We start from the raw sequence: 26,249 nt of genomic DNA, 5'->3' as shown, positions 1-26,249 counted from the left end.
GGCTGGGGTAAATAAGCAGAGGGTGAAGTAGCAGTTTCCAGGGGCATGGGAGGGATGCCATGATCCATTCAGAAGCTGCTTTTCAGGGGGCTGTGAATGATGACTGTAGGCAGGGCTACCCAGCAAGCTTGACCTAAATTCGGGGAAAAGAGGCCTTGGACCCGTGGCTCTCTGGTACAGCAGCCTGGAAATTCTGTACCAGCTTCAGGGGGTTCTTGCAGAGACCCAGTCATCTCCTTAAAGACTAAAGTAGGTATGGTGATCAGTGTAATATCCTTTCTGGTACTTGATTCTTCTTCTGGTTTACATTTAAGAGTAAACATGCTGGGAAATTCCATTATAATCGTCAAATGTTCTGATATGCCCTCGTCCTCTTTCTTCTGACCGTTTCTTCAGCTTTACCCAGGAGAACACAGAGCTGAGGTTCCCGGTAAAGATAAATAAGTGCGTAGATAAATTGAGAAAATAAACAGGAATACGTTTACGTATTTCAAAGGGATAAAGCAGGCTCCTTTTTAAACAAGCAAACAAACCCAGAAAACTGTTAAGTTCACCTCAGTGAGCATCTAATAGTACTTTGGTCAACGTTTCTGTGTTTGTGATCTCAAGAGATTCTGTTAAAAGCCTCTGACTATATTGCTTTCAGCCTTTAAAAGAGAATTATCAGTGACCAGGGTTCCAGAGGAAAAGATCTGTCAATGTATGTGCTGGCCATATTTTAAATTGTTGCCATTATTCATAATAATATTCATTTTTATGGATTTAGCATATTTCCAGTCTGATCTGTAGTAAACTGTACATGAAAAATGGAAGAGAAAAATATGCTTTGAAGATAATGTGTCATTCACACAGAATAAAATTTATAATCTGCTGAACGTGCTGACTGCAAGAACATAGCGGACTTGAACTTCTTTGTATTTTTGCAAACAATTTGAGTAGTTACTTTAAAAAAAATTAACAGAATATTTTCACTGAGATCAAGAGTTGGGAAAAGTTTTACTGCAGGAAAGAAACTGTCTGTTTTTCTGTATCTTATATAAATACCATGAATCTCATTGAAGGGGTCCACCCGGAGTTCCAAATTACAAAATGTAATTGACAAACCCAGGGTTAACACTGACTGCGTGCCTTGATTTCCCATGTCTGCCCAGTGAGAATAGAAGCTCTTTCTTAGTTTGCCCTCTCAAGTGATTGCTGCAAAGAGAGTTTGATACATGCCTGAGTGTATCGGTAGGATTGTGAGGCAGACTAAGTGGCTCGAGATAGATAGAATCTCTCCACTCAACTCCCAGGCCCTGCGTACACTTAAAATACGAATATTTTTATGGAGGTGAATATTTTCAGTAGAGTGTTCACCTCAGGGAGCCATACCATCAGCTACGCATCCTTACGTTACTCAGCAGTGATGCATGTTCCAGAATGCAGCCCCCTCATCCCCCTTAAACCTTCCCTTAATTGAACTTTATATTTCACACAGATCTTATATCACAGCATGCACTTCCTAAAATCTGGTTGTAACAGAGAAGCATGGTGAGCTCGCTGTAGAGCAAGACACAACATCATGTATGTGAGTGCAGCAGAATACTTGACAGTTCGTATCAGTAAAAGTGGAAGGATATTTCGGTTGCTTTTTTGCATGATGCTTATTTGAAAGCCAAACTGCATTTGCTGTCCATCTATGCCATGCCTTGTACATTGAAATTTTCCATCGAAGTGCACGAAAATTTGTAGTATGTCAAGAATGCCTTATCAGATTTTTAGCATGGGAAAGCAGAAGCAGGCATCATGCATGCAACATGATCTCTTGTAAATCTACCATGCATACTGCTCAGCAGATAACAGAATTTAGAGACTTCAAAATTAGTCTTCATTTAAAATTCAAACCAAAATGAAAAATTGGAAACTTGCAGAAGAATAAAATGCTATAAAATATTAGATATCTGAGTTTGTCAAAACAATATCATCTGAACCTTTAATTGTGACTCTGTCTTACTGTATCCAGTGTAATCTAAAATCAAAAACAATTGAACAGAAAACTGACTTCAAAACAGAAACAAAATGATTTAGCTCTGTAACAGGATATTTTGGTGTTTGTAGATATTTTTTCTTGGTTTTCCTCCTAGCCAGATTTCCAATGCAGTGTGATTTCACTGGATCTGAAATGCTTTGCAAGAATCAGATACTTTGCCTATAAAATGTCTTTTTTTCCTCTTCCTTTTCTGTGCTATTTAGTATGATTCAACATTTCTGCATAAAAAGAGATCTACTGTGTAGTTAAGCTCCTTTTGCAGAGCATCCACCATGCTGCATGGTCAGGTTTAAACTTTGATCATGCTGAACCAAGAGCTGCTTTGTTGGCTGCTCTGGGCTTCAGGAGGCCCCAGCTCTCCTCCTCACCCAACTGTTGGCGTGGCTGCTTGGTGCAAACTCCACCTCCATTGTGGAGATGCAGGTGGGACCCCAAAGCCCAGTGCTTGGAGGAGCCCTGGGGATGGTTGCAGCCCAGGTTTTCTCCAAGTTCCAGCCTGGGGCGTATCTTGTGCCAGTGGTTCAGTCCCCCTGGATAACAGGATGGCTGGAACTCCCAGGCAAAGACTTTGAGAAGCTTTCCAAAGTTGTGCAGCATGTTCTAAGCATGACACAAGCAAATGCACATCTCAAATAATAGAAGTTTATGTGTTTTTTCTTTCTGAGTTGTCTCACTGCTATTAATAAGAGTTCATCTCTGATGGATGATTTCTCCTGCAGAACACTAGCCTCTTTTAGGCTACATCCCGGGCTCCCTTGCCAAATTTCCTCTCTCTCTCCTTGATCCCTCTCATCGATGCCCTTTCAGTCTGCTTAAAATAGTGAGTGAGAACGATTTTTATAACTTCTCATCTCCTTTGCCAGGATCACCAGACGTACCAATTGTTTGTGTTAACCTGGTCTCAGCCCAGTGTGAAAGCAAGTTTCCTGAGGGGGAAGCAGGAGACAGCCTCTATATCGAAATCACCAGAGCACTGAAATCTGGCCTCTTTGATGTGCACAGGGAGAGCACAGTAGTATGGCAACTTGAAAACTTCCACGTATCGTATTTCCCTAGCTGTTGCATTAGCTATTCACTGATGGCTAATCCTGGGGAAAGCATATTCCCCGTTTTGGCTGCAGAGATTTAAAGTAGACGTTTGCATGCAGTCTCTATCGATAGGCAGCTGTGATGCTGTAAAAAAGCACCAGAGGGGACACAGCACTCCCTGCTTCACTTCCAGAAAGAAAGGAAATTGGCTTTATATCCATAGTCACCGCGGGTGGAAGCACTGGTGCTTCATCTTTCCTTTCAAACTTCATCTTTCTGGAGGAAATGTGTGGTAGTCCACGCACAGGGTGTTTGATCATAATGTAATCCCCACCTGAGAACTACCCGCAGCTCTTTCTCAGGGATACTTGGAAAGAATTGGTAGCGTGCATTTCAGTCGGTACCATGTATAACATGGTAATGAGAAATAGTAGTTAAGCACAAGGTATAAAGCATATAGAAAATTTAGAAAAATAGTGTGTTGCTGGAGTTAGCAGACTGTTCTCACTATTTGAGCACCAAGTAACTGATGTGCCCATGCTTTTAAAAGCGCCCTAGCTGGATTCTGTGGACCCCGCAGCGAGCGATGCTGTTGGGACCGTGCTTTTATCCATATCCCAGCTGGTTTTGCGCTACTTTGCTTGGGTGTATGAAATGAGGTGTGACCTTTGACTGCAGTGAAAAAGCGCCCTATGAAATGCCTAGTTACAGGTTGAGCGGAGGAAATGACGCATCTGGAAGGAAACGAACAACCTGGAGAAACAGTCGTGGGACAGGAGAGGGGTAGAGCACTAAAGATGAAAGTAGATAAGGGAGAAGGATAGGTGAGAAAAGAAACTTTACTGAAGGAAATAAACAAAAGGGCGGGGGAAGGAGAATTACAAAATTATAACAAAAAAAAAATGTAGATAAATGAATCCACTAATATAAATGGCTAAAAAAAAAATGGGGAGGTGTCTTGGGCTCTAGAACTAGCAGGAGAATGTGAAGCAAGCAGGGAATATCCCAACGTGGTGAATACTTTTCCAAAATGAAAACAAATCTTAATCAAGTCTTTAACTGAGAAAGATGTAGGCTATACCAATGCAATAAGCACAATTGGTAATAATTACCATAATGGATCGATGTTGTTGTCTTGAACAACTGACAGATACAACCTTTGCCTGCAGCCGAAAAGCATTTGGTCTGGGGTGGTACGGCCAGAAGAGTAGAGCTGCGGAGTGATGAAGGAGATAGACCCTGAATTTTGGGAAACCCTGAGATCGATATCTGCACCGCAAACCGTGAGCACTCACTGTATAAAACGAAGGGGCAATATTCATATCTCAGTTCTGTACCCTGTCTGCAGCATTTATAAGCTTATGCTGCATTACTCATAAATCTTAGCATGAGGAACCGAGTTTATTAGTTTACCATGGTCAGACCAGACTGGTTTAAGCAGAGCTGAGGAAGTTAATTACTAAATGCTTCAGGTAGGTCTAGCAATGAGTAACCAACCGCGGAGAGGGACCCGCCGTGGCCACAGCCCCGGGAGCTGCAGCGGGGAGGAGGGGGCTGTGGCTGCGCTGGGACTGCAGCTCGGGAGGGACTGCCCTAATCTGTTTCCCAGGTTGTTCGAACCAGTTCAAGAGCAGTAAAACAAGGTTATGTAATTGACATGTGATGTAGCCTAAAATAGTGACTGCAAACATAGGCTGCTGTTGCTGGGCAGTTGTCAACTGCTAAAAAAAAAAAAAAAAAAAAAAACAACCCCTCAACTGTGTAACAAATGGACCTTTTAAATGAAAATGCAGTTCTGATTTCCATTCAATAGCAGGCTTTTTACTTCACTTTTTTTTTTTTTTTTTTTAATTGTAAGGAATAGAGGCTGTGGGAAAACTGAAATTTTGAAAGAGATTCATCTTACTGTACTTATCATGCTGATTTATTTGAGAGTACCTACAGCAGATTGTGAAATAAAAACCTCAGGTATATGCAGTTTGTTTCTTCAAAGTGCAATATAATTCCTTTGAAAGAGAAAATCCTTTTTTTCATATGGGAAATTATTGTGACAAGTTGTAGCAGGAATTTTATTTATATTTGATCTATAAAAAGAAACAGTTTATTTTTATTAATTACAAGAGCTTATGTGGATTACAGTAGTAACAACAGCTTCACAAAATATGCGAAGGTCTCAGAGCTGGCTGAAAGGAGCACATCACATAGCCCCGAGAGCATGGGCAAGAAGAGGCTGGGATGTGCAGGAGGCAACCCCCTTCATTAGGGCCATGCCAGCAAGCAGGAATTCCCGACACAAAGTTCTGTTTGCTGACCAGATACTGCCAAGGCAAGAGGCATCCTTTCCTCCTACTGATTATCTGCCACAGGTTTTTTGTGTTTCCTTCAGCAGAGAAAAGTGGCTGCAGGGGCCAGGCTTGTGCCATCGAGGGGCTGGTGGGTAAAGGGGAGGGATGGAGATGAGCAGTAAAAAATGTGTATGGGATTGAGGGGCTCGTAGTGTAGAAGTATAGACATTGAACCCAGATTTTTTTCTCCCCTGTCATTCACTAGGATAATGGGTCAAATGGGTGGTTATAGTAGCAAACGCAGACAGAAGCATCAGGAGGGTCTTCAGATGAGCTTCCCTGTGCCGAGGAGGCCAGGTAATAGTGTTTAACACCTCTGCGCACCTGCTCGAGCCGGTGCTGGTCAGCATTCAAAGCCCTAAGACTTTTATTGTGTCCTTGTTGTCGTGGGCAAGGGGCTATGGGGACATCCCGGCCCTGGTGCTAGCCCAGAGGCTCCAAAGGGATCGTAGCCCTGATGGGCAGCTCCAGGCCGTGGGGCTGGAGGGGAATTCTGGTTCCTTCAACCCCCGGCTGGCCTCTGCTGCAGGAAAGCAACTTTGCCTTAGTTTTTTTGAGTTACTGTATTAATTCTCTTTGTGGAGGGAGAAGGAAAGTTTGTGAATTGCACATGCATTTTGATATGCTTCAGTGAGATGCTATTTTAGAAGTTGAGCTTTTTTAAAGCTTGTTCTGCTTTATTTGCTCCTTAGCTGCCGCTCCTGTTTTCTCACTTTCCCCTCCTTTTGCGAGGCTTCCTCAATCGCGCCTTTGTTTGGGGTCCCAAAACTCGCTGCTGTTTTTGAGGCCGGCTCTCGGACTTTCCCCTTGCCTTTCCCAGGGGATGCTGCAGTGGACACGTAGCCCCAGCCATGGAAAGAGAGCATCAGCTCCCGGGTGAAGGCAGGCAATGCCTCCGGCACAAGGCAGGGAACGAGGCAGCGGGGCTGCAGGAAAGGAGCTGGGCGGCGGAGCGGAGCCCGAGCGAGCATGAGTCAAGCAGGCAATGCGATTGCCAAAAGACAAATGTGGTGCAGGATTGTATTAGCAGGAGCGTTGTGTGCAAGGTGCAGGAAGTAACCATGTTATTGTGCTTAGCGGTGGTGAAACGCAGCGAGCGGAACGCGGCCAGTTTTGGGTGCTATGTTTTATGAAAGAAAGCAGAGAAGAATAAGAGGGATGATGACAGATTTAGGAAACATGACCTGTGAGGAAAGATTGAGAGAACTGGATTTGTTTAGTCTAGCAAAGAGTTGGGGAACATACATTTTTCGATAAGCATGAGATTGTTGTAAAGGAGATGACAGTCTATTACTCCGTGTGTCTTGGGGGGAGTGCTAACTTCTCTCTCTGTTGCAAAATATTCCTGCTTAGGTTAACTGCAAAGGGAAAAAATACAGCCTAAAGGCTCACTAATCGCTGGCCTAGTCACATGGTTTGCAGGGAAGTTGCAGAAAACCTTTCCTCAGAAGGTTCGTAGGCAAATTTAGAGGGGTGAAAAAAATCTGCCTGAACTATGAAGCTAGTCTTATCTTGCTTCCATGAGTGGGCTTGAATTAAACAGTCTTTGGATCCTCTTCCAGCACTACGCTTTTTTCTTCTTTCTTTTTTCTTTCCTTTTTTTTTTTTTTTTTTTTTTTTTTACGACGTTTAACACTTGATCATAGTAGTTGCTATTTTAACAAGAGAGCAGAAATGTAGAGGACTTGGTAATGACTTGCAGTTCCTGACTTAGGCTTTGAAAAACTTTAAGAAAAAAAAAAAAAAAAGGCAGCAGAGAGAACATGTGGAATATTTCACAAACTGCTGTAATTTTCTAATTTTGCCTTAGACAGTAACAGAAATATTACTGGCAAGAAATATTTAGACCCCGTTCCTACTGCGGACTTGCATGGCTTGATGTATCATGAAGAGTGCAGCAGCGCTCTGCCCGCATATATGAGCTCATCTGAGCAAGGCGCTTTTTGGGACTGGTGGTTCAGTCATTATGCTGGAATTTTAGAGTGGATAAAGGCACAACTGATGCTGCAGGTTTCTACTGCAGCCTTATTTGGGCAGTAATTCATAGGCCAGATAAGAACTGCTTTTTTTCCTCCCCCCTTCTGAATTTTGCTTGTTCAAGAAAATGCAGTTCAAGACTCAACTTCATGAGTACTTCCTTTTTGTTTTCTTTCACAGTCCTATAAAATCAGGGAATCAAAGACTTTTAAATGCTTTTCAGTTCTCTCATCTGTGAAATATTTTTGTGTGTGGTTTAGTATGTGTCTTCCTGTGGTATATAGTGACATAGTAACCTGAAAAGTGCAAACTCAAATATTCCTTCAGCCGTACCATGACTATGACAGACCTTTATTTCTTCTTAGTATGTAACAGCCTAGTACCTATTCATTATTTATTTTGAACAGGAAATTTTCCTGGCATCTTTTGTATCTATGTATTTTAAATGGAATAGGAATTACCTCATATAAATGCACTTAATGAGGGCATATATAAAAATCACTTTCATCTTAATGCATTAGCACATGGGAGATGAGGATTTGATATCTACTCTGTCGCTTTCCAGCCCACTTGTGGGTGATTAAACTGGATAAAAAGAATAACTGGGTTAAGCGAAGCACAAGCAATGCAGAAAGATCAATATGCTGCTTGAGAGGGTTAGAGATCTAGCCACCACAAAAGCAACAGCCTCCTTGCAGGATGATCTCCATCACCTCATTGAGAACCTGAAGAGCCGGGAGGTCTTGAGAGAGTCACATCAGCCTCAGATGTGTAGGTTTTGTTTTATTTTGAAGTTTAGGGGCATGGGTGAGGCTCATGCTACAGGAATGGAAGATTCTGATTCATTATGAGAGTCTTTCTTTACTAACTTATTTTTCAAAATCAGTTTTATTTCAGAAATATTTTGATTGCATGGAAATCTGAAGCTTTTTTTCATAATAGGTGGCGATAAAAAATCATTTTCAGGTGAAAAATGTTTCTTTAGTATGTGATACTGTACTCTACATAGAAGGTTTGCCTAAACACTGATCTCTTCTCTTCTTTAAGGGTTTTCAAGTTATTTTGATTAATGTAAGTTTTAAGATGGCCATGGTTATTTAATTAATAAATACAAGAAAATAAAAGAAATTTGACGATCTCTCTGATCTACAGAAGACATTTGCTTACTAGAAAAACTACTTACAGATTTTGTACCATATGTTAGCATTCAGAGATACGCGATTCAAAAACTGAGGAGCCTTTACTAAATTATATTTTCTGAAATTATTTAGCCTAGAGTTGATGGGTTAGAAAGTAATAATTACAGGCTACCTAAGCCGTTTGAAGGGTGACTTATGGAAGTAGTCAGCTATAGTGGGAGGATTCCTTATGAAGTCACCATGTGACAGTGATCGAGGCACATAAATGTTTCTACAATATTTAAGAATGTGACCCAAGTAATTATTGTGGAGTACATAAATGTTAACCTCTTTTTATTAAACTCATTAGCTTTTGAAAGCAGTAATGAAAAATGTTGACTTAACAGGTGTACAGTTTCATAGAACAAACTGCCTTCAGGGAGATTCTGCAATGGGGTTCATTCTGCAGCATTAGAGCTGACTTGTCATATTAATAGCCTGCACCCGCCTGTGAAAGCCTAAAAATGGTATTGCAGTACTCTGTGATGTACAAAGGACATTGTATGAGCACTGAACAATCGTACTTACATTTCTCACAAAAAAATAACCGTTTTTCCCTTCTCTCCACGAAATCAGTATAAGAATCCAGATACCAGTGTTTGTAAAGATATATAAACCATCTTTATGCTGTGTACCGTTATTTTAAACACTTGTGTTTTGCACTTTAATTTCACTTTCATGCTGCTGCTTCTTTAGGAGATGTGTTCAGTACAGAGCAAAAATGCAAATAGGAATTAAGCACATTCTTCTCTTCTGTATCTGGTTTTTGTACAGATCGCTCCATACTATAAACATTACTTGATAAGCAGGTTTTCAGTCTGTGATTAGCTAAGAATTTTATCTTTTTATTATTTTAGCAGGCCTACTTAAAGATCAGCTGATGGATATTGATGCTGTCACTAAATTACTGTTCATCTTGAACTTGTCTGGCATAACTTCATGAGCTTCATTTCATGAATTATCTTGCCCACGTTTTATTGTTTTTTGGCAGTGCCACAGTGCTAGGTGAAGTCCCTTAATAAAAGCACTGACTTGTCAATCTGCTTGGTGGTTAGACATCTAAAACATTATTATCTAAGTGACAATAACTTTGTGGTATTACAGTAACACTTTGCTTACTCAAATAAGGTTGAACCAATCTTTGTGTGAGATGCTCAGTGAAGAGGTGCAAGAAGTAGCCCAAATTTGAGTTCACTGTCTAAATAGATAACGTTGGGTAGGGGTGAAAGGAAATCAGATGTAGAGATAGAAAATTACTTATCTGAAGTCGTAAGGCAAATTCCTGAAAGAACCTAAAATAGAAGCCAGGTCTCCTGTGTCCCATGAATATTCTCTTTGACTTTCCCCGAGGAGGCATTTGTGTATTGTGGAAAATGTCTTGGCAAAAATATCTTAAACCTCTTGTTCTGCAGCAGCTTTGTCCCCTTATTGAGCCTTTGTCCCCTTATTGAGTCTTTGCTTCCTCTTCCCTGTATGCACCAGCCTCTTGCACCGCTGTCACTTGCTTCAGTTGTTGACATGGACATTCATGCTCTTTGTCCAGTTCCTGGTTTTCTTCACATCTCATTGTCATTTGGGTTTTGGTTTAGGAGTCTCTCTATTTTGTTCCTCCTTGGTGTAACTGCAGTTACAATCCTAATGTTTTCCTCTGTCTTGTGTGTCTTTGTTACTGACTTGTGTGTAGTTTACGGACTAATGAGTTTCTTACCTTCTTTCTAAAATGCCTCTCCCCAGGGCTTGGTAGTTCTCCAGTGCCAGCTATGTACACCTGCAGCACACTGTTGTATTTTATACTGGACTATTTTTTCAAATTTCAGGTGCTGGCAAATCCTGCAGTGTTGTACTTCTGTGAGCTGTGTCCTTTCCTTTCATCCTTCTGGAAGCTCTTTGTATCACTTTTTGTCACATCTGCTGCAAGCTGCTTGTTGTGGCCGCCCCGCATTCCAGTGTGCCACCTCTGGATTCGGGCAGCTCAAATAATCTTCCTCTTTCTTTTCCTGTCATGCTGCACTAACCCCTTGTGGCTTCCTTTCTTCCACATCCGATTCAAGCACCTTATTTTGAAAAGTCCATGTATGTGGTGCTGCCCTTGCTTGGCACACCGCATCCATTTGCTCTACCTACATTACTCCCACAAAGCAAAACTCCTTTTGAGTCTTCAAGTTGTTAAATGCCAGCCTATTTTCCTTCTTGCCATGTATTTCCCTTCTGCTAAATGTTATGTATTAAATACCTGCTGTCTCTTCATGAATGTTTCTGTGGGGCTTTACAGAACTGAAGTAATATGTTGTGATTTAAACCTGCTTTGGTAAACCCTTCAGAAATCTGCTACATAGAAGAAGGTATTAAATCAAAAATCAAGCACTCTGTGAACAGGTTAAAGAAAATGGAGTGTATTCAGAACATCAACTTCCACCTGGTGTTTCTGCCTCAGGTTGTGAACTTCTTTGACACGAGACTGGCCCTTGGGTTTATAACAAACTAAGAGTTACTGAGCTGCTTTGTTGTACTGCACATGTAAGGATATTTGAAAAAAGATCAAACCAATCATTTGTTGTATGAAGAAAAGAAAAAAAAAAAAAAAGTGAAGTCCCGCTTGGACGAAAGAGCTCTTTCCCAAATTAAGCAGAAGAAAAGCTCATAGTAAGGCCCGTGATAAGTTACCAAGGTTATTGGGAAGACCAAAGAATGGGATTGGGAATTTCTGCATTAATAAGAAACCCAAAGTGACTGCAAAATGAGAGGAAAGGAAATGGGAATTATTTAAATACATACTCTAATAAAGCATTTTGGTTTTTGGTTCATTCAGGACAGCACAATTATCTGTGTGCGGGAAGGAACGACTGCATAATTGATAAGATTCGGAGGAAGAACTGCCCAGCCTGTCGATTACAGAAATGTCTGCAAGCTGGAATGAATCTAGGAGGTAAGTAGAATATTAATAGTTTGGTCTCTTAATTTGATTAGGCAAAAATATTGGAAATGTGCAGCCTTTTTATAGTTCTGGCAGCTGCATAATCTCAGAAGTTTAAGGTGGAATTATCCTGAAGAAGTGCTTAATAGCTAATAAACTCTATTGTCATTCTAAATCAGCTTTTGGAGATACGTATTCTATGGCTCAGAAAAAAGAAAAGTGGGTGTTTTATGATGACAGTAATTTTACTGGAATCTCATATAGCTAAAAGTGTTAAGGCTTCAAGGCTTGCATAATTTTTTTTGGTGATGAGCATTCTCTAGAATACTAAAAAACATTTTATACCATCATGGAAAACAAATGCACACACAGTGAAACCTCTCAACTTTTTTGTTGATGCTTATTCGGCATCAACTTATCCACATCAACTTATATTGATTCATTTCTGCAACTGTTTGTGTATGCAATTATTTTGATGATGTTACTCTGTCTTTCATATGCCGATAACAAAAGGCAAAAACTTGTCTTAATAATTAAAAGTATCTTGAAAACTGTATTTTAACAAAACTTATAATAGTTTTTTCCATTGTTTTAATTCTTCAATTACAATGTCTACACAATTCTGGCTGTGCTTCAGTAGGCATCTTGTTACGAGTCATCTCCCTGAGCAAATTGTATTATAAATCACTTTTTCCCCCAACTCTCTGGTTTATTATAGAGCCTGTGACTGGGGGTTTGGGTACTGCTACAGGTCCTTTCCCTGATGCACAGAGTAACCATTTCCTTAGGATGTTTTTACTGTTCCAGAAAGTTATAACATGGTCACATAATTCCTCCAGATTCTTTCCTCTCTCTCAATTATTTTTTTTATCCACCTGGACCTATTGTTAGAACTAATTTAGCTTATTTCTATAGACAGATTTAGCTGCTTGTCTTTCATAGGTTCTATGCAAAATGAAGGCTCGTGTGCTTCCTGACGCCTTTTCTACCTCCCCATTTTCTTTTTGTGCCTTATCTTCTGGCAGAAATGCTCAAGCAAGCTGTTCTTCACTGGTTTTCCAGAGTAGCCCTATCCTTTTCCTGCATTAGGACTGTTTTCACTCCCTCTACCAGTTTTGAGATGCTGCATTTCCCCCTAGGCCCCTTGTTTCTGATTCCTAAAGGAGAACAGGACAGATTGTTGGGGGTAAACTTAGTGCAATGGGGTTGCTTTTACCACTTGCCAGTGTACTGTAAACGAGGAATATGTTGAAAAAACTTCCCTTCTGTTGGATCTTGGTAGTCTGCTGGGATTTGTTTGCAATTCCAGATCTTCATTTAATGACCCAGGAGGCAGAGCCTATCTCTACAATGCAGTCATAGAGGCGTGCAGATGAGCTTTGTGGTTTTAACTGTTTTGGTGATTTCCTTCACTTAGAGAAACTAAGATGAAATTCTCACTCCTGATTCAATCCCTTTCTGCCACATAAGGGAACTTAAATGGCATAAAAGAGTCCTCCCATCATTGCGGTGGAGGAGATGGGAGGGACGTGGCTGCGGGTAGGGATGCAATATGGTGCCTTGTGCATGGTTCAGTAGAGAAAGGCCAGGTTGGAGGCAGGGGGAGGTCTGCCAGAGAGAAGGTGGCTGCAGCCCAGAGACAGGGCTGCCAAATCATGCTAACAGACCTTTCAGTCTTTCAGCTGGCCCCAGTCTGGCAGGAAACGTTGATGGCTTAAAGCCATTAACAGCTTAAGTCCTCCTTCCTCGGTGGTGCACTTTGCATCGGGCATCTCTGGAGGAGCAACACGGTATCTCAGACTTAATTTTGGGAATTTACGTGTGCTGTTTCAGGGATTTCAGATATGATGGAGATCATAATGAAAAAAAAGAGGCTGAAGTGGCAAGAGTAGTTATTAATGCAGACTTGGAAACAGTAATTTTCTTTTCACAGAATTTTCCAAGGTTTGGTACTAAGAAACAATTTTTCATAATTAACTTGAGTATACAGTGTGTGTTCACGTTGTTATTAAGATACATGAAAGCTTGTAGTTTCAGCAGTGGACAGCCTACTTTTGCCAAGGATATACACTACTCCAATAAAAATTGACTTTTACCTGTTTCTGGTTTGGACATATAACAAAAACATGCAAGTATTTCGTTAGGCATTGTGAGCAGTAAAGAGCTGGAGGAAAATGAATTTATAAATGTGATTTAGTTCAAATCCTATTTGCAGCATAGTACTCTCTCTAGCTGAGTCACACTGCACAGTGCTGTGCTCTTTGTGTGGTAGATCTAATTTAAGCTCTCACCCTCCAATTGGAAGCCAAGGTAAACACAAAAAACAAACGGCATTGGAGATGCCGATGTGTCTGGTTCATGGGGAAAACAGCAAGATGATATGCAAAAGGGTCATAAGCGTAGCTCAGGGCTGAGGAGTGGGCAAGCTGCTGAAGCCATGGACATTTCTTTTCTACTTGCGGACGATTACAGTGATTTATGCCCTCGCTTTGATGGGGGAATAAAGCAGTTGATACAGAAGAACTGTTGCTGTACAGAACAAGCTGCTGTCTACCATGGGCTGGAAAAAAAACTTGACTCTCTCTGCATCCCTCTCTGTCCACAGGGAGGCTGCACCCTAGGCTGCCACCCAGCTCCCAGTTACCACAATGGGGTGTTTTAGAAAACAAAGAGAAAACATCTTGTAATGTGAAATTTTCTGATTGTCTTCCTACTGTAACTGAAGATACTCATCTCTGTAGTAGAAAACTGGAAATCAGAAAGATTTTCCCATGTTTCCTGCAACACATTTTTGCTCAATCTCTGATCAGTCTACTGATCTTTGGTGTATTTTTTTTCTAGTTATATTCTTTCTCAGAATTTTTTTAATGTTCTTTCTTTTGTTTACTGTGCCAAAGTGTTGCAGGTTTGTTTTGATCAGGTATCTTCAACTTCCCAGCATGCTAACTATTTTTTTCTATACAAAAAATAATATTTTGATGTGTGGCAGCATGCCATGCTTTAAGCACCTTTTACAAAAATACGTGTAATTCAGTGCTACAAACTACACCTTTTTATGAATGCTCAACCAAATTAATGTAGCAGTTTTATTGTTTACCTCCTCCTTTTGTTTGTTGAAAAATTGTAGAGTTCTCCATGCTCTTATCCTCTAATAGTCTTTAGAGAATTATTCATCAAGTCAGCAAATAATTTACCTAATTGCGTTCTTTTCTCGATTTTTGTTTTGATTTCATAAGAAGCATCTGCAACCTGTAATTTCTGCGAAGCTGAAGTTGCCAAATACCAAATTAATTCATCCTACTCATTTCTAGAAAGTGTGCCTGTGCACTGCAGACAGACACATCCCTTCAGCAGGCAGGACTCTCAAACTTTTTTGGGAATCATAGTTTGTTTGTTGTGTGGTTGTTGTTTTTTTTAAGCTCCAGTGCCATATGCTAGACTTAATTATTGGAAGAGATTCAGAGTGAGCAACTGCACTATGAAGGTATGCTGGCCCATTTTTGGTTTATGCTCTTTTCAAGATTCTGTAATTAATTTTCAGTTAATTATGGACCAGAATGACTTCATGAGTTGTGAAGTTTCTTCCAGCATACGCTGTGATCAGATTTGTCGAGTCTCTCACTTCCGCACGAGACATTTTTGTTCGACTCCCACCTCGCGCTGCCGTTCCTTGCTCACGCCCGTCCCCACAGCAGCCTGGGGGGATCGTGCTCAGACCCTGTAGCCCCACACAGGTGCTCAGTGCAGCCTCTCGCACACCACCAGCTGTGCCCAGCAAGGCAGCAGCCTCCCGGTTTCACTCATGCTGCACACCACACTCCGTGCTGAAAAGCTGGAGAAGGGAAACGTTTTGTGTGGTGTGGCTTGAGAGGACCCCATCCCACCACTTCACTGACCCTTTTATAGGCAGGTTCGTCCTTGCTCCTCTGGTGTGACCTAGTGACCAAGCAGCCCTCCTGCTGCTGCTGCATGAGCACTGAAGGTCCCTCTTCTGCTATGTGATGCGTTATATATGCTTACAGGACAGAAAGGTCAACACCTTTTTGGTGTAGGACCAGGATCCCTTTCTGCCTCAGCTCCCATATAAAGCAGTTCTGAGACCTAGCAGCTCTGCTCCCCCACAACAGTAAGCAGAGAGCTTGCTGAAGTACCCTTCAGATATTGAAGGGAAATAAAGTAGATTTCACCTTGCAAATTACATAGTTCATCGCTCTGTCTGCAGAGACTGCCTGTGAAATCTGAATCTTGGTTTTGCATACATTTACATATGTAAGACACTTCATGCGCAAGATGCTGTGTGTGATTTGTAGTCTTTGCTTGCACATCTCCTTATTTTTTATACATTAAAATATTTCAATAATCTGAAAAATAGATTAAATGAGAGAATCAGTAATAAGATACAGTATTTCACCTTTTTGCCCAGCTTTCCATTTTCTGTTTAATAACTTATACTAGTAGAGATTTGAAACTATGATATTATTTTCAGTTACTGCAGCTTATGTGTTTATATTATATTTTTTTTAATATCTTTTTGAGAGAAAGAAAGCAGTTGGGAGAAAAGGAAGAGAAAAAAAATACAAGTATAGGAAAAACTGAAAACTAAGAAGAACTTAAATACAGCACCTCCTGGTCTACCAACTTACTGCTGAACAAGGTTTCATAAATTTGAAAGGAAAAAAAAATCCTCTGTGTAAGAAACCATAAAGCAATTTTGAGTACATGTATGGTTAATTTTTATTTTTCATTTAAAATTTAACTGCGAGGCATTTTGAAATGCCAATTGACTTCAACTGCATTTTTATTTGCGTTTATTATGGAGCATTTTCCTCTTACGGAATCAAGAAATCAAGTCCTTTTTTTTTTTTTTTTTTAACTTGAAAATTCAGCTGGGTTCATGTTAGTTCTTCTGCGAGACTTTTACCAATACACTGCAGTTTAATGAATTTTTTTATGGTTTTGTAAAACAAAATCTTATGTTGTCAATTTTTCTTGGATTTTAGCTGGACTAACCTAGTAGTGGTACCTATCATTGATTTGGCTGTCACTAGTATTGTTTCAAAGAGCATTCTTACTTTTCTAGATGCTATAGTTTAAGAAAACATTTGTGTTAGATAGAAATCCCTCAAATTATGAGATTGTGTTAAAATCTGTGCTTTCTCCTAGCAGAGAAAGTGCCACTGATTTTCTTGCTCTTGTTTGCAGTGTACGGCGTATTGAGCCCAAGTCAATAATAGAACTGTAAGAGGTTGTAGCCTGCAACCATGCTGCCTTGTGGTGTGATTTCGTTAGGTCACATAAATTTGGCCTGTACTCTAAGATGGTTCAAAGGGGAATATCCATGTTGCTGCACAGAGTCCATGTTGGTGACTCTTCAGAAGAGTTCCTCCTGAGTGAGGGCCAGCTGTCTTTAAGGCAGTGCTGTTGCTGCACCACCTCCCCACCCTGCAAAAAAAAAAAAAAAAAAAAAAAAAGCAATCTTCAGGAATGATTTTTTCCTACTTCTGTGTCTGTTTTCCTCCATGTTACAAGATACTGCCCTTGTCCTGCTCCTGAACCCACTAAGGTTTCATCTGAACCATCCTCAAGAATAGTGTAGGTAACTATCTGAACAGTCACTTGAACCAACAATTAAGAAACTCTTTGGGAACGATGAAAAAATGCAGAATTTTGAAGAGGGTTGGTAATCTCTCAGGCATTGATTAAAAAACAGTATTGAAAGACTGTTCTTGTACTTTGCATTTTGCTGACGATTTTGTTTCATACATGATGTCAGCTCAAGAAGGCGCACTGCAGCAGTCCAAAAGCACACAAGTCACATGCAGCAATCTGTAATCAAACTCATAATCAGGTTCCTGTTCTCAGTCCCTCTTTGTTTTTTCAAGTTTTGCTAGTTTCAGCTCTGCCTTCTGACTCGCATCCAGCTGCCAGCCCCGTTTGTCTTTCCTCCAGGAACAGCCTTTCAGGCTTTTGGCAAAGGCCTGCTGAACTCCAGACTTCCCTGTTTCATCTGCTGGATGCTCCATCGTACCATTCATGGCATAACACCCTCGGCTGCCAGCTCTGCAAAGGAGTTGCAACTTTTCAAGTCTCCTGCTGGGAGTACGTGCCCCGGCCTGCCTGGCGTCACGTGGCGGCACTGTGCATGCAGGCTCTCTGAGGTTTTGTCTGATTTCAGCCCTATACATCTCTCGTTGCACGGGCTCAAAAGGTGCTCTGTCCTGAGCTGGCCATGTTGTGCACTTGGGTTTTTGCTTTGGTTAGCACCAAAAGGCTAAGAGAGGCGATCAGAGCCTTCACAGAAGAAGGTTTAGGTCCTCCCAGAAAAGGTGAAAAAAAAATCTCCAACCTTTGTGCCGTTGTTATGCGATGCAACTGAAGCAAAGCAGTAGATCCTGCTTGGGTGCTGTCTGCCAGGTGTTGGCTGGCTGTCTTCTGTGAATTCAGGCTGCAGTGCCTATGAGCTCTCAACCTTTTCTGTTACTAGGGCTTCACCTCTAGGATGCTCTCAGGATAGAGGACAGCTCTGTCTTCTTGACACCCTGGGACTAAAGATGACTCCCCTTTTTACCTCGGTGTCCTGGTACAGCACTTCTCTGCCTTGTGGGGAATTTAAATTTAACAACCTGTTCTCCTACCGATCCTGAAATGAATTGTTTAACTTTGTCACCCACAAAGATGCATAAAAGCAAGCAAGCAAGCCCATTACACCTCTGTTTATTCTTTTGTCTCCTTATGCTGGAGCAGACCAGAATCCCCTTTGCTGTTTCCAAAATTCTCTTTGCAAAGCTCTCAATGTTTTGTTTTTTCCTGAACCACCAAATTATTGCATTTCCTTCCTCAGTGTTGTGAGTCCATTTCCGCACAGTAAAACAGTAGTCCTGGCTATGAAAGTATGCCTGTGTCTACCGTTCCTCTTTCCAGAGCTGCTGGTTATCACCAGAGCCCTTCTGAAACCTCACCCTGTAGTCTGTGATGGTGTGTTTCCATTTCTCACTTCCCCTTCACTGCAGAAAGCTGTAGAGGCAAGAGGAACTTGTCCTTTTAGCTTCAGCTGAGCCATTGCTTCAGAAAGTTTCCACCTGAGTAAAAAGATGTGAAGGTTTGACTTGCCATTTCTGACACTACCTTGGGCAAATTACGGTAGGCTCACTGTGCCGAGCAGCAGTTTTTGTTAAAACCCTCAATAGTTGCCTACAGGCACACTGTGGGCCAATTTGGAAGAGCCTAACGTAAAGCAATGAGGGTGATCAGCAGTCTTAAAACCTTGGCTGGTGGAGACAGATTGAGTTAGTTGGCATTGTTTAGTCCAAAAAAAAAAAGACTGAAGGGAAGGTTGAAAAGAAGGAAGATACAGGTGTCTTCAGAAACATGAAGTGTTGCAGAAGAGGAGGAGGAGATGATCTGCTTTCTGTGTCTGTGAAAGGCAGGGCAAGAAGTAATGAGCAGCAAGGAAGATTGAAGTGAGGAAATGGAAAACTAGAATAGTTAGTCTGGGAAAGATGTGAGCTCTGTCACTGGGCGTCTCAAAGATCAGTTAAGACAAACATTTGTCAGAAGTGATGAGGCTGCAGCTGGTCCTGGTTTGAGAAAGAGGATGGATCGTACAGCTGTCCTACGTCTCTTCCAGACTGTGATTAATGTTAGGTAAGCGGACATAAGTTAGCTAATTTGTGTGCAAATCAAAGAAATATGAAAATGTTACTTCCATGTGACAAAAAGACATTTGAGATTCTCTGTCCGCTGTGCGACAGCATGTTTTGAAGAAGCAATGATGCTAAAATTCTGCAAATTGTGCACTTTCTTCTGACGTTGTGTTGCTTTTTTGATTGTCTGCTACTTTGGCACTTCACAGGTTTCAACTTGATTCTAGAGCTGTGGTTTACTCCAGTAATGTCACAGGGAAAATTATTCAATCACAGATTGTGCCTTAGCACGTGAATTTGTTGTTCTTTCTCCTTGTTCTCACATATGTAGTTTGCTTCAGAATTACCTTAGTAACTTGTATTTTGTTTTGAATCCTGTTTCCTTCTTTTTTTCCACCAATTCCCAAGTGCATGGCTTTCCATTTTTAGTACCTGTGTTTTGCTAAACTAAGTGTGAGAAGTAGCAAGGATATCTGGCTCATAAAGCAGACTTTGGAGTTAAATGTTAGCAGAAAGAACAATCCACGGTGGGTTTTGAAGGAAATTTAGAGCAAACATAAGCCTTAGAAGTACACAAGAGGCAAGAAGGTGGTGTTTAACAAACAGGAAAACAAAGTGAAGCCACCAGTCAGCATGTTTGAGAGCCACCCAGTACGACACAGCTTCCTGCAAATCGACGTGGGTGATTTATGTGCACTGGGTGTAAACTCGGGTAGCTCTTCTCCCCCTTCCTCCAGTGCTCTAATGTTTGAGTAATGGCAATCTTCTTCCCTGCATAACATCCCTGCAGAAGGAGCAAGAGAAGGAAGACATGGTGAAACATGAGCTTACAACACCAGTCCGTCCCCTGTGAGGAGACTGGTCAGTAAAAAGCAGAGGAGATACCAATGTGGGATGATTCTCATGCCTCAAAGCCATGCGGTTGTCATCCTGGAAAGAAAGCAAGCTGAGGAAACTTGTGTGTAACTTCTGGGTCTGCAGGTGGCCCAAGCACATTCAGGCATGTCATTTACATATCTCCTCAGAGAGGCATGTGTCAGTTTTAGTCATTATTGGCATTTCTTACACAACTACTTCAGCTTTGGGAGAATTTAGAAATGTGCCACACTGTCAGTTGTGAAGACATACTCGGGTCGTATGATTCAAATCATGCTTATGGGTAATTTTGCAGAGTTGCATTTTCCCTGGAAAGGTTCTTAATATCACAGGGTAGTACATACAGGACGTTTTAGAAATGGTCAGGGTGATTTAGTAAAGCAGTTGATTAACATGGTTATATTCTTTTTTTTTATGACTAATCATAAACTGATGAAAAATGTGGTTGATACAACTGCAGAAGACAAACATCCAGCTTATGTTTCGCAGATAGGATTGCTGTTCTGGTAAGCAGGGCAGAAGATTTCTGGAAGATGAAGGACAGACCAGCAGCAGTAGGATCTATAAGAAATAAAGTCATTTGAGAGAAATCATTTGAGACTTGATGAAAACAGAGGATATGGAAATCACGCAGGTGAGGAAATGTGTCTCAAAAAGTTTTGCTGCTTGGAAAAAATACCAATGCCTACTGAATTAACAAGAAAGACCACAAAGGGAAGTGCAGCACTTACGAAGTGGAGCTCTAGTAGTAGTAGTGAAGGAATGAAAATGAAGTATTTAAAGCATGGCGCACTCTTTAGCATGAAGTGGAAGCACGAGCACTTGAGATTCAGAATGAGAGGTGCTGTGAAAATGTTTGCTTATTGATGATTTTGAGAAACTCTGAATGTGTTGTTGAGAAGCCGTGTCTCCAACGTAGGTACAAAGAGGGTATTTGACACTCAGTAAATGTCTATAGGACTGTATCAGGACCAATCGGGATGGCTTAGTGTTATGATCAGAATGAAGGGCACATAAATCACAGAACAGGCTTGGTATTGGGTATCAACCCAAATAAAATCAGGAGAGAAGACTTGGATGAGGAACGCCTGCAGAAGGTTGGATGAGAATGGGTATCTTGGGAGGGAGGTTGTCACTTGGCACAAGGCAGAAACCAGTGATCATAGCCAAGAGCATTCAGTCTGGTACATTGGAAGATTTCAAAATCTGTTCTCCAAAGTTTCCCTAACTTTGTTTTTAACCAAATTATTACCAATGCCAACAGCTCAAGCTGCTATTGTGCTGTTGCTGCGGGTGTTCTGGAGTTGTAGGTGAAAAGCGCTGGAATTGTATGTGACCTATACTTTGCATTCTTTGTTGGTATTTTACTGCTAGTCTTTAAATCTATTTGATGAATAGTTGAAACTAGCAATGCATTTAGTAGACAACAGCTCAAAAATCATAGAATTTGCCATCCATTTGATGAATGAATAAATAATCAGTAAAATATGAGTTATGGGAGCATCTGAAAAGGACTGATTAAGATTGGCTTTCATCAAAATTATAATTTTATTTTGTAAGCTTTTTATAAGGCTTTGTTTATCAGATGATTTAAATATTTAGTAAATACATTTCTTTTGAAATTAATGAAGAAGCACACAAGGGAGTTTTATGTACCAAAAATGTTAGCTGTGAGGCTGTATTATGTCAGTTTGGGATTTTATATGAAATATATGTGGGGGAAATTTTCATACTTTAGACATTTCTCATTAAAAATCTTTATCAAAAACAGCTTGATTTGATTTTAACAGGAAACCACTAATTGGCATTTGGTAAAAGTTGTTCCCACACGGGGAGGAGTACCCCTATGAAACTGTTATTTTTCAATTAATTATCACTTTGAGGATTGCTGAGAAACAAGCAAATGTGTTAGACATTTTCCCTGACAACCTAAATATTCCTGTAAAATGCACTTTGGAACTCAGCTTTCTTTTGTCACTTTTGTCCGTTATCTCTTCATAAATGCATAGCCCGAAGCTCAGCGTAGCTTAAAAACGGATTAATTCCTCCTGTCTTCTCTTCCTAAACCTTCCCCAGTGCCTCCTCTTCTTGATTGCTGGGGACAACATCACTGTCTCATCAGACAAGTACATAACCTGAGCTTCGTCGCTGGGTCAGACCTCAAAATATGCAAGATTTTATCTGGACTTTCACTTTAATTTTTCCGAGAGGCAGCTATGATAGCTTCTGCGCTGTCTTTGCAAGGCTGCTCCTTTTATCAGTGCTCCAAAGACTATCCCTGCGAGCAGATCTCTGTGGCTGTGGATCCACAGTCCTGGATCCTGCACGCAGTGAGCCAATGAGAGGAATTTGTCTGTTCCATAAAATGTGTTCAAGTGCTGTTATGAAGTGCCACCTCCCTGTAGGTTTTTGTACTTCACTGCTCGATTTCTCCAGCCATAACTATAATAAGGAGGGAATGTAGAATTATCATCAAATTTTGCGAAGAATTCTCATTAAGTGGGTGCATAATTATTTGAAATAACATTATCCGAAAGTAGCTGTGAATGGTTTACTATTATACTGGAAGGGTGTCTGAAGTAGGGTCCTGTTGAGGGTTAGTTCTGGGTCTGCAATTTCACTAATTACTTGGATAACAAAATCCAGAGTAAATATGTAACTACAGATTTGGAAGTTCTCCTCTGTGAACAGAATCAGAAGTACTTTTGGTGCTGGTCTCTGAAATCAACACGGTGGCATTTTCAGTGAAGTGCAGAGGGTTACACTGAGATTTCAGGCATGCTGGTATGAAATAACAAAAAGCAGCTGTTTTGGGAACTGCTGAGAAGAGCGAACTGTGGTTGCATAACATTAAATGAGTCAATAATGTAAAATAGGCAAATCTGATACAAAGGTATTATTCCCTTCTCATCAGAGATGGCAAGCGTGGGCCTGCTGACTGTGGTTTCAGTACTGCTGGTCAGGGTGGTGGGGCTGGGACAACCTCGTGAATCGGTCACTTCCCTTCCTGTGCCAGTTGGTAGGATTGCTGGTACCTGTGTCCTTCCCGATGGGTATGTCTCATCTCATTTTAAGATCTCCAGTGTGGAAGTCTCTGTTGTTTCCCTTGATAATCTTTGCCTGTTTTTCACAGACCTTTACATTTTAACTCCACACAAGACCACCCAAAAACCAAACCCTATGTCTGAGAGCATTGTCCAAAGGCTTCTTGAACTCTGTCAGGCTCAGTGCCATGACCACTGCCCCGGGGAGCCTGTCCCAGTGCCCAACCACCCTATGGGTGCAGACCCTTTCCCTAACCCCCAGCCTGACCCTCCCCTGTCCCAGCTCCATGCCGTCCCCTCGGGTCCTGTCGCTGTCCCCAGAGAGCAGAGCTCAGCGCCTGCCCCTCCGCTCCCCTCGTGAGGGAGCTGCAGGCCGCCATGAGGCCTCCCCTCGGCCTGCTCTGCTTGGGGCTGAGCAAACCAATCGACCTCAGCCACTCTTCCCCTCTAAACCCTTCGTCAGCTTCCTAGCTCTCTTTTGGACACTCTCTAATAGTTTTGTGTCCTCCTTATATTGTGGCACCCAAAACTGCACACAGTACTCAAGGTAAGGCCACGCCAGCGTAGAGCAGAGCAGGGCAATCCCTCCCCTAGACCAGCTAGCCACATCATGCTCGATGCACCCCATGGTAACGCTGGCCCTTTTGGCTGCCAGGGCACACTGTTGACTCACGTTCAACCTGTTGTTGCCCAAAATGCTTGGATCCCTTTCTGCAGGGCTGCTCTCCAGCCTCTCATCCCCCAGTTTATATTTATGTCCAGGACTGCACCATCGCAGGCAGGTGCAGCACGCAGCACTTAGCTCCTGATTCATCATGTGCAGTTGGTGATTGCCCAGCTCTCTTGTCTGTCTCTCTGCAAGGCTTCTCCATCCTTGAGGGAGTCAACAGCTTCTCCTAACTCAGTATCATCTGTAGAGTTGCTTAGTATGCATTTGAGTCCTGCATTAAGATCAATTATGAAGAACTGACCCCAAAATGGTGCCCTGTGGAACCGCACTACTGACTGGCCACCAGCCTGTTGTAACCCCATTTGAGCTCAACCCATCAGCCAGTTGTTCACGAAATTTCATGTGTTGTGTCTAGAGAAAGGTGTATACAGACTAGAGACAGCACAAGGAACACAGATAATTAGAAGCTTAGGGAAAAAAAATATATATATTTGTAAGGAAGAGTTGAAGAAACACAATTTAAGTTAGTGTAGAAGAGAGAAACATATTCAGACTTCCAATTCAAAAAGTGGTATAAAGGATGGGACAGGAAAGATAATTTGTTTTTTATGACCACTGGGGGGATGATGAAGAGAAATCAACTTCAGTACAGAAAAAATGATTTGGAATAAGAGATGTTGGGGAAAAACTGAGTAGTTAAATGTTGGAGAAAGATGGGGGTTGTTGTGAGATTGCCTTTGTTGGAGATTAATAACATAGTGGGCTGGGCAGAGTATAGTTGATGATCCTACTCAAAGCAAGAGGATAAACTGCTTCACATGCATCGTCTCTGTGCTCTGCAATGTGGGGCAGCATTACACTGTGCTGGATATTGGGATCTGTTCCAAACGAGGCAAGATGCAAACATTTCTGAAACTGACATATGAGCAAGCAAAGTACGAAGCAGTAAATATTTATTTAGTTACAGATAGTTTTATTAGTAGTTTAAATCAAAGAATTTAAATACATTTAAATGAACACAATGAAAAAAATGTACAATTATGCAGATTAAAATGTACTTTTGGAGCTTTTCCTTATCCCTATACTTTACCTCTCTTTTGGGTATACTGAGTGTGAACTAAGAGCAAGAGTGGCTGGCATTTATAGATGTGCTTGGATGTTTTTGTCTGGCCAAAGACAAATAAAATGTGACATAGCCATAGATCAGTCTTCATGCACGTTTATTCCTTGTCTTTAAGCTGTCCAATCCTGTCAGATTAAAGTGTTACTTATTAATTAGTAAGCAGCTGTGAATGGTGTTGGCAATGCCAAACTCTGTCATTATTTCCGTTCTGCCTACCGTTTCGTTCTGCTGAATTCAGTCACTGGCTCTCATCTTATTCTCCACTAAAAGCACGCTTCTGCTGGTAGAGGATAAGAAAGATATTTGGATTTTTTCATAGCTTTGTTACTTAAATTAAAAATTCTACCTGTATACTGATTCCTCAGGCTCACAGCAAGTGATACAGCTTTCTATCACTTTGTATCTCCTCAGGGACAGAGCTGTCAGAAACTGCTTCTAAAACTTATTTTGCTCTGTAAAGGTGGGACCTTTATCTTCTTTCTCACCAGCTGCAGCCTTCCTTTCTTTGTATATTTAGATAAACTGCGTGGTCCAATTCAGTGTATCTCAAATGCTGTTGCAGAAACCACCCTTGAAGGGCTACTGCTTTGCAAGTGCAATGTCCGTTTGATACTGTCATACATGACAAATCTAAGTAATTTTGTGCTCTTCTTTTCAGTCCCTGTACAACTTGTCCCCTGCCACTGTTGTTTTCTATTTGCTTTCTCCCCTTGGTCTGCCCAGTCAAACTGGTGACTCATTCTCTTGGGCATGCGAGTCTCCAAGATTTGTACCCAGGTACAAATCCTCTTACGCGCAAGACAACACTCAGCTTCACGTTTAGAGGTTCTTCATCAACCGCAGCTCTACTAAAAAGCAATAGTTTGCTTTCCAAAGTGGGTAATCAGTTTAAGGAAGCTTTAAGATCCTGTCCTTGTTGTTCCCTTCTTTGTTTCTTGAAGAATAAAATGTGCATGCCTGCATGCACTTTTTGTAGGACTAATACTTGTACGATCTTGTTTGGATTATTGCTTTTCACTTTATTCCATGTGTGTGTATATATATAAAATGTCTATGTTATTATCTAGAATTTGCTCAACTAAATCTCTTACCCATTGTGCTAGACACTTAAGTGAAAAATATGTCTGTACCAAGATAGCTCAAAATTTTCATATATGTCAAGATACAGCAGACTGGGGGAAGGGACACACTATTTGTGGTAGCAGTAAAATAGCTAATGAGAACAGATGTCAGCTCACTGAAGCAAGTGAGGCAAAGGCACCAGGCAAACACGATGGAAAGTTTCAAAGGAGGAGAAAGTGGCATTTTGTTGGCGCATTTATCTGTGCAAAGGTGGAAGCAAGCGATAAAGTGCGTATGCTCGGTGAGGGCTCAGGAAAGTCTTCCCAAAAGCTGTTGTGGCTGCATCAAGGGAGACTCAG

At 41.3% G+C, this 26,249-nt stretch overlaps 1 protein-coding gene across 3 annotated transcripts in view; it reads left to right on the top strand.

The window, feature by feature from the left end:
• Positions 1–26,249, top strand: part of NR3C2 (nuclear receptor subfamily 3 group C member 2) — a gene marked incomplete at its 5' end in the record, with an annotated part of 201,522 nt that overhangs the window by 133,773 nt on the left and 41,500 nt on the right. For all 3 annotated transcript variants that reach the window (XM_084517184.1, XM_084517185.1, XM_084517183.1), the window contains one exon: positions 11,368–11,484. In XM_084517184.1, the coding sequence (XP_084373310.1) occupies positions 11,368–11,484 (117 nt within the window). The remainder of the gene's footprint in view (positions 1–11,367; positions 11,485–26,249) is intronic.

Source organism: Aythya ferina (genome assembly GCF_964211825.1).
Source record: "Aythya ferina genome assembly, chromosome: 4".
NCBI classification, from domain to species: Eukaryota; Metazoa; Chordata; class Aves; order Anseriformes; family Anatidae; genus Aythya; species Aythya ferina.
This window is presented reverse-complemented; position numbering and strand designations above follow the sequence as displayed.